The following is a 9,335-nucleotide window of genomic DNA, read 5'->3' on the forward strand; positions in this document are numbered from 1 at the left end:
GATACTATGAATTGTGGGGCGCAGAGGTCACTAACATTTTTCTAGAATAATAATAATACTCTTTTCACCATTTTTCAGGAGTATTATATATCCAATGAGGAGTATTACATTTTCAGTAATACAGATAAATCACTCATATATACTGGCTATGGCTGACCACGACACCCCTCCCCCACCAGACTATGGCTGACCACGACACCCCTCCCCCACCAGACTATGGCTGATGGCACCGACCTCCCCAGACCAGACTATGGTAGACACTACGATCTGCCAATCCCAGACTATGGCCAATGCCAGCAACAGCCCTCCCCCCGCCCATACTACGGCTGACGCTGCTGAGCCCCCCAGACCAGACTATGGCTGATGCTGCTGACCTGCCGTAAAAACACTGGAAGGAGCACAGGGGAGACAGAGACAGAGAGAGACAGAGACAGAGAGAGACAGAGACAGAGAGAGACAGAGAGAGACAGAGACAGAGAGAGACAGAGAGAGACAGAGAGAGACAGAGACAGACAGAGACAGAGACAGAGAGAGACAGAGAGAGACAGAGAGAGACAGAGAGAGACAGAGAGAGACAGAGAGAGACAGAGAGAGACAGAGAGAGACAGAGAGAGACAGAGAGAGACAGAGAGAGACAGAGAGAGAGAGAGAGAGAGACGGCTCAAGAATCCATAAGAGACAGGGGCCATTCCACAAGATAGGGGTGACCCAAGAATCAGAAAGTTCAGCGCAACAGACAGATACGTAGCAGAGAAGCAGCGCAGCAAGTGATTAAGAAAGAGAGAATTTAAGAGCAGTGAAAGGGATCAAAATGAGAAGATAGAGGGAAAAGCAGGATATGACAAAGAATAACACACATAAAACGAGCATGTCACAAATATTGGCAATCGAAGGCTGCGATGTCATAAATTGAGAATTACTTTATGAAATGTGCGCCTAATAACAATATACCGTTCTCACGCATCCAGTCAGGATGCAAGCCATGCAAAAGTGTTTGGTTAGGTGATGATCTGCCAGACTCCGGATTAGTAATCTGTGCCGGACAGGATTTCTACAACAGCTCAGTAATATTACTTTCCATGTACAAAAAAAAATATTTTTATTGAAAACAAATGAACATGACTTCAATGAATAAAAGAGATATTTGTGTCGTGTAACAACCAACACAATAAATCTGCATGGCTTTACACCCAAGAGATGATCAAATCATGAATAACCTTGATCTTGTGTGGCCTCCAGGTCACGCGGCTGGTGAAATGTGCTATTTTCAGAGGGACCAGAGTCAATGGTGAAACCTATTTTGGAAAAAAAACACAAAAATGTAAAAAGTAACTATGTGCATAGATCTTCCTGTGGTGGTTGTCTACATAAAAGACAGCAGACATGAAGATCACGGCTATTGCTGGGGATGACAACTACACATCTACTCGTGATTCTAGCCCAACACTACCATAAATCCAATATAAAGTTGTAGTCAGTGAGTTTCGGTAAAGATGTTTCAGTATTTTCCGTAAGAATTGAACAGAACAGAGTATACACAGATGATAAATTACCTTGGTCACTTGGATCTTGTAGTGTAGGATTTGGAAACACATCACCTGCGGTGTCACTGCTCTCCACATATGAGCCTAGAAGAAAGAGTATAAAAATATTTATTACCATTTTTTAGGCCCCATGCACACATACAATCTTCAGGCAGGAAATATCCATCCTCTTTTCTGCCGTATTTAGCCATGGATTGTGAATACAAATTCTCCTTGTTTGCTGTAAATGGAAAAATCTGTAGCAAAGCCCCAACAGGAGTAAAAACCATCATGATAAACCAGGGACATTACTCATAGATCCAGGCACAGTGACTGTAGTAATCTTCTTATACCTGTTATCCATGGCCCCCTTCCTTTTAAAATCTAATTTTATAATCATGCTAATTAGCCAGAAGTCCTATGGGGGTGTTACCAGAGCCCCTCCATGCTGCAGCTTCACAGTCTGTTACACCCTCCCCATCAGCAAGCCCCCCTATTCCTCTGTCTGATGTAATCTCACAAAGTGGGAGAGGGGAAGTGCTCCTGCACAGTCTCACATTGTGGCCGGGAGAAGTGCTCCTGCACAGTGTAACAACCTGTGAATCTACAACAACTCCCAGTTACCATAACTTCAAAAGTAGATTTTAGAAAGAAGGAGGCCATGGATAACAAGATAACGGTCACAGTCACGTTGCCTGGATCTATGAGTAAGTATTCCCGTTTTATCTTGATGAAATTGGATGGTAGATTTTTTTTTTTTTTATTCTGTGAAGATAAAGCAAATTTGCGTGTGTAGAGAGGCCATGCTTTAAAAAAAAAAAAAAAAAAAAGTGTCTCATATGAAAACCCTGGTCCAGGGTTTGAAAACCATGGCTGGTTTCTTCCAAAAACAGCGCCACACCTGACCATGGGTAGCATGAGGTAATGAGGTACAGCTGCAATACCAGCACAAACCATGGGCAAGTGGGGGCGCTGTTTTAGGAAGAAAGCAGCTTCGATTCTCAAACACCAAGGACTCCATTTAAATGTTAATGTTTGTCAATAGGGCCGCGAATTAGCCAATGCTTGTACAGCTAGCTCTGGGCCCAAGAATAAATAGTGTGTGTGTGTTGTGTGTGTGTTGTGTGTGTGTTGCCTTACTGCAAATTTCCATCAGTGATCTCTGCTACGTCTGTCCATTCACCTTCCATTTTTAGTTCTGTTACTGCTCTATTATAACAGAGCATAATACTGGGCCTTACATGTGAAAATCTATATGAGAATGGCATCTGACAGTACTGCAGAAGTGACGGCGGGGTGAGGCTATGATAGACAGGACAATTAAACCAAACAGAAAGGAACACGTTGAGGGAAAAGGGGAGCAATAAATTATAAATGTGTAATACTGCATCCCCCACTCAATGCTCAAGTGGCATCCCTCCCCGAGTTTCGACTCGAAATGAGCCACCCCCAGACGAAGGCTCATTTCGAGCCGAAACGCGCGTCGGGGTGGGCAGCCATCCTGGGCAGTGGAACCACCTGACTTGTTCTCATTAGGTAAGGACTGTTGCCTCATCTGAGTAGACCCCCAAACCCTTACTGTACTGGACAGGCACAGTATTCATTACCAGCAAGTACAGCTAACCCAGTCCTGTATTTAATATTTTACACCATCATGTTCCAGTACTGTCTCGGTCTTTGACTGCCATTCTTCTGTGACCCACCATACTGTGTGCTGTGTATCTTGTCTATGTAGGTGTCATATTTTTAATACATTTTCTTGTTGTCATAAATAAAATTTTCATTTTTTACTTTTTTGTCACAAATTAGTCGTTCCCCTCTTCCCTCCATTTCTATTGGGGGGGATACCATTGGTTTTATATATTAGACAGGAGCACATTACCAAAGTCCTCTGGAGCGTGATCCACATCTCCTGCATCCGGGTCATCATGTGCTCTAGGGACGTCCACAGCTACTGAAAATGAACGAGAAGCAATTGGTATAAAATACAATATGGCATGTAACGTACAATATATACAGTACACAGCAGGGAACACAGGTGAGAAGAAATATAGCAGTACTGGAGGGAACTGGCCAAAGTCCATTCGTGGCCAGTTTACAATCTGTCCCCTTCAAATGAATGGAGCTGCAATACCCAGCATGGCCACTACACAACAGAAGTTCCCAGACGAACAAAAGAATGAATACACAACAAGAAAAAGCACATAACATCTCACCTTCAACTCCATCCGTGTTATATTCTTGGTCTTCACCATAATGAATCCCATCGTCCTGCAGGGGGCGCTCTAGTCCAGGAAGATTGGTGCATTCTTCATACTGGGAGCTATCTTCAGAAACGTTTGATCTCGAGTCTGTAGTCGGTAAATCTTTGCCCTCCACTTCTATTAAATCCGCATAACTTGAGTTTATGGATTTGTCGGGCCGTAGTGGATCCACTTTTTGCCAAAACTTGCTCATCTCCTCGTTGATATTAATCTCGTTATACTGAATGGTTACACACGCCATCGGTATAGGGAAAGAGTAACCTTCCTGTATTTCGAGAACCGTTAATTCCAGCGCGTCCTCGGTGACCTTCTCGTAAAAGTAATCTTTGCCTTCTGGACTCCAGGTTCCAGCGTTCGTATCGAAATCCGCCAGGCGGCAGGACAACGCTTGGGGAGGAATTTTTACTAGTGACTCGGGAAGTATCTTAATTTGGTCTTTACCGACAGTGTCTTCGTTACCATAGTCAATAAAGCGGACAGTCACCAGCTCTCCCTCCATTCTGGTCACCATAGCCCTGTACCAGTTATTATCCTCACTGAAGATGACGTTGCATGGGCTGCCGACCTGAAGAGTATCAAAAAATTCATCGCTCTTGACAGACTCTTCTCCGGCCTTCTGGACTTGCGATGCTAGAGATTCAATGTCGGCGGTGGACAGCTGACACCAGAAACATTCAGGGCCTTCTGCTGAACTAGTGTAGACTTTTACAGTCTCACCCGGTTGCGGCAGATCCCAAGTGAAGGCACCAACAGAAGAGATTTCCTCCTCCTCCGTCATGATGGTTTCACTTGCCTCCTCTGTGCTTTCCTCTGGTCCAGGTTCTTCACGAGGATTCAGCAGGTCATTAATGCACCCCAGCTCGTCTTGTAGGAGGACATCCCATTTATGACCATCTTGTTTCAGAAACTCACAACTGAGTTGAAGGTCACTTGTTCTTTTGGAAAATTCCCCCAGCAGCTCTTCCAGATTGGGTGCGTTAGATGCGGTACTAGGTTTCTGTAACGAGCAATGAATGGCCATTACAGGAATTGAGCAGCACTTCGGTGGGAGTCTATAGTTCCTGCAGTCGGAGAGGATGGAAGTGTTCCCATAATCGATGTACTCTACACACATTCCTCGCCTGCTCTTTTCTCGCACCAATCCTCGATAATACAGGCCGTCGTCCGAAAAATAGGCACAAATTACATTTCCCTCACGGATGTCTTCATCAGCGAGAGCCTCCAGAGAACTCTTCTCTTTATTTAAAATGTCCGAGATTTCATCCAGTCGAGTGTCCTCAGCGACTTGTACATGAAAGTCAAAGACAGAGTTAGTATGCGACAAGTACACAAGTTCCTTCATCCCCTTGGAGATTTTCCTTTTGGGAATATCGCTTAAAGACACCACAGGGGGTTTTGCTGGAGACCGGAATTCAGAAGCAGACGTCTGTCTTTGTGGCAATGTGTTTCCACCTTGTTTGGTATCACGCCGGCCAAGGTTTTCATGATTGGAATCATTAGAAGATGCTCTTTGGCTGGATTCGGTCTTTCTTTGACCACTGAACTCCTGAAAACGTGAATTATAGTCTTTGTTATCTGTTTTGTATTGGACAACTGGGTTCTTTCTGTAGCGGGGTTCTGGTTCTTGACCTATATCTGAATGGCTACGATTATCAGAATCTCTGTTCTTAAAATTTTTACCAACTGAGAAAGGTGTTTTTCTTTCTTGGTTGTCCACTCTGTCTGAAAATGTCCTTCTTTCCTCTTGCCTGAAGGTCCTGGGCTGTTCAATTGCTGGATGATCGGATTTGTCTTTGGGCGCATTCAAGCGCAACTTTCTTTTAAGGGTTGCGTTAATTTGCTGCTCACCATCGTACAGTTCTACCGATAACTTTCCATCTGCGTCTTTAGCGACAATACGAGCTTTCAAGGTTTTTTCCAGGACGGCATCTTCAAACCAGGATATAATTTCACTTGGAACCTTCGGTGGAATATCAGGCAAGAAACATTTTATAGCCTGCATGGGTACAAGTAGAAGGTCATGCTCGCTGGGCATGATTGGTAAAAGGTCTTCTTCTGAAACTTTTTCAGTATTGCCATAGTCGACAAAGAAGACTTTGTTACAGCCATTCTCAGACTGGATTAGGCCACGATACCACTGCTGATCACTGAACTTCGCCAGACACAGATTTCCAGATAGGGGCGTCACTTTCTTCCGACGCGTTTTCTCCATAATCTTTTTGATAGTAAATGAAATCTCATCAATGATATTCGAGCTTCTAGCCAACTGGGCGTAAAACATATGAGAAGAATCAACATGGGTGATGTAGATCTCCTCCTCACTCCCGAGCTTGATGTCATGCATGGAATAGTAGTAAGTGTAAAGCTGCATAGATGGCGCCAAGGTTTTGTGATAGAGATGTGTTGCATAGCCGCTCTTTACTAGGGTATCACACACCTTGGAAAATGGGGTATACAAATCCACAATATTAAACAGTTCTCCATGCAGGGATGCGATCGCATAAATTGTACAGTGAAATTCGGTCCATTTGGAGGCGCCCTGGACAAATTCCAAAAAGACTTTGGTAGCTGCTTTATCCCAAAGAAAAGGGTTACTTCCCTTAGGGGTAATGATATTGTAAAGACTACACTTGAAGGCCTGGGCCTTTAAGCGGAAGAATTCACTGCTTAAGGCACGAAGATTTGTCACCGGCACAGTTTCTCGTTTGCCGTAGTCCACATATTCTACTTCCACGGAAGATGTTTTTGAGAAGTTCACTGGAACCTCAGTGATGAATGCTCGATACCATAATTCATCATCCAAACTTTTTGCTAGGCAGGCTAGAGAGTCGCCAACATATGGGCAATCTGTAGACTTGCAATGGCTCTGTATAGCAGTCATCAAGGTGCCGAGGTCAGCTTTTGAGTCAGCATTTTGGCACCAGAAGATTCCAGGGTGACGAACATGTGACACGATTACCTCGATTGTGGTGCCGGGTTCAAATAATTGTTGTTCAAATGGAGAAACCTCTGTAGTCTCGTCACCGGGGTATGAGGCGGTGGTCTCCTGTAACTTAGACACCTTATCTGAAGCTGTAGTCTCACGAGACTTAGATGTGTGATCTGAAGTGGTCGTCTCCTGAACCTTCGATACATAATCTGAAGCATTGGGATTTAAAATAGTTTTGCTCAATTCAACATGTGCAATTTTATCCCCGCTGGATTGGTATACTGCATCTGGTTCTTCAAACCTTGCAAGTCCGGCTTTTGCAAGTATTTTTCCTACAAATTTTTCTTCAATTCTGGATTGGTCCATGATCTCTACGATATACTCATCGGAATCTTTCGATAACACACGAATGATGAGCTTTTTGTCGGTGACGGCTACTTTAAAGGCCAAGATGGCTTCCTCGCTCCAGGTGTCTTCTATAGGGAATGTATCAGCGATGCTGCATTTATTGGCTAGTGCTGGAAGTTTAGTATATTCAGCAGGGAGTTCCCTAATTTCGGACCAGTCCACCACTTCTACTACTCCGCTATCCAGAAAGTATACATTCACCTTTTTATCGATGACCGATATTACCTCAGCGCGGTGGAAGGAATCTTCATACTTGGTGCAGCACAGTTGTCCTGGTTTCGGCTTGATGATACCCATCAATTTCGAAGCTTGGGAATAAAATTTTGTCATCCCGTCGACCATTTCTTTATGATTCGCGGCATATTTTCCAAGCCGAACCCAAAAACTGAAAGGATCGATGACAAATTCCACCACAGCGTCTTCAAATTTGCCGATCTTAAGTTCCACCGGTGGGTACTTGGACATATATATAATTTGCACATCGGGTTTTACAGGAATTTTCTTCACAGTATCCACTGGAGAAGGCTCCACTAAGGCAGGCAATGGAACCTGGTATAATTTGGGGTTCTGTGACCGAATACCAAAGACACAATTGAGGTTCATTCCATCTTCTGCAAATAGGGTGATGACGTATAAATGTTCGTAAGAGTTGTAGCATTCGATCTTGGCGTTGACGTGTCTTCCGAGGAGCATAGTACGCAGGTCAGATATCACCGCCACGTCCCAGCCCAAACCTCCATCGGAAATACCACACAAGGTACACGGGAATGTGAACACCGGCATACGGAGGAACTCAGAAGTGAGGTTTCGCAACCCCGACAAGGGGACGATATCTCTTCTTCCCCAGTCCACGTGGATGACCATCGCCAGCTGTCGGTCTAGGAAGAGTTCCTGCAGCAAGGAGCGGTACCACCGCCCATCGGATCCGCAGGACGCGCACGGCTGACCAAGTACTAAAGGAAGCGCCGTCTCCTGATCGCCATAACCCTTCTGGACCTCGTAATAATGGTGCATGCTTTCCGATAGACGCTGGACTTCATGAGACAGGCTCCTCAGCTGACAGAAGAGGCGATGCGGGTCCAGTACCTGGGTCACCATCACGGGCTCTGTCACGCCAATCTCAAGTTGTGGGTACAGGTAGTCCATTTTCACAGGGCTGTATTGCTGGAGTTGGTTTGGGGAACACACTGGCGTTCCATTGGGTCGGCGAAACTGGTTCCGAAGTGAGGGGGAAGGAGCACCTTCTGGATAGCCATAGTTCAGGGCCAGGTTGGTAGCATGGGTGCTCTCAGGGAATCTGTAGGGCTGTACACTGGCCATGTTGTGGGATTCTGTTGTATAACGCCCCCTGCAGGCCACAGGGCAGGACGCAGGAATCACTACTAGTCACAAGTAGCGAGATACACGGCTTAAAGATGGCGCCGGGGGCTTGTACTTATCGTTAGTAGTCTCTATATCCTCCTATGTTCCTCCTCAGAGACCGGAGTCCCGTCACGGTGCGCACGCCGACCGCGCCACTGATGCGAAACTCCGCTCGGACGTAACTACCCGCCTCCTAGGCTAAGCGAGGGCGTCCCGGGGAGATGACGTCACCGCGCGGCGACCGCGCCCACGCAAGTCAGGGCAAAGTGTGGGCAAAATGGCGGCCGTGACGCATTCAATGTTATTAAAACCACAACATGCTAAAAGTAGTGACCATGATATCACTGCTGTGCAAGGGCTTTCCACATATAAGTCCTAAGTGACCCCTCATGGGAGCAACAGCACCAATATGTCACCCTAATCCCTCAGGACCTATTAGTATCCATTGCCCATAGCAACCTATCACAGATTTCAATTATCAAAGTATATATAATTCTGCCTTTGAGAATTGAAAGCTGTGAGCAAGAGAGATGATCAGATGCCATATATGTTGGGGCACAGGTCTGAATATTGGGCCGTAGTTGTACACATATAAGATTGTATTCACATGTTCAGTTTTTCAAGCCCAAAGCTTAATGGGTAATAGGAGGTTGTTGCTTCTTCTCTTTTTTTTTTACTCCGCTGGGTAACGACCCACATTGCAGAACGTCTGCAGGATTTATTCGAGCTGTAATCCAGGAGACACTTTCAAGTATCAGGGCGCGTTCACACTTTGCGTTTTGGCCCCGCGTTTTCATTGAGTTTGAAACGCATTACAACAGCTGAGGAGAGGTGATTTGCCCAATAACA

At 45.3% G+C, this 9,335-nt stretch overlaps 1 protein-coding gene across 2 annotated transcripts in view; it reads right to left on the bottom strand.

Moving 5' to 3' along the window:
• Positions 1-8,723, bottom strand: part of TDRD6 (tudor domain containing 6) — a 28,531-nt gene extending 19,808 nt beyond the window's left edge. Inside the window, exons 1-4 of one of the 2 annotated variants that reach the window (XM_072143714.1) lie at positions 3,740-8,723; positions 3,406-3,474; positions 1,554-1,628; positions 1,218-1,295 (exon numbers count right to left, since the gene is read on the bottom strand). In XM_072143714.1, the coding sequence (XP_071999815.1) occupies positions 1,218-1,295; positions 1,554-1,628; positions 3,406-3,474; positions 3,740-8,444 (4,927 nt within the window). In that variant the 5' untranslated portion in view covers positions 8,445-8,723. Of the gene's footprint in view, positions 1-1,217; positions 1,296-1,553; positions 1,629-3,405; positions 3,478-3,739 lie in introns of both variants that reach the window. The other variant, XM_072143713.1, reaches the window with a different exon arrangement.
• Between the last annotated feature and the right edge of the window lie 612 nt (positions 8,724-9,335).

The sequence above is a fragment of the Engystomops pustulosus genome, chromosome 3 (genome assembly GCF_040894005.1).
Source record: "Engystomops pustulosus chromosome 3, aEngPut4.maternal, whole genome shotgun sequence".
Taxonomy (NCBI): Eukaryota; Metazoa; Chordata; class Amphibia; order Anura; family Leptodactylidae; genus Engystomops; species Engystomops pustulosus.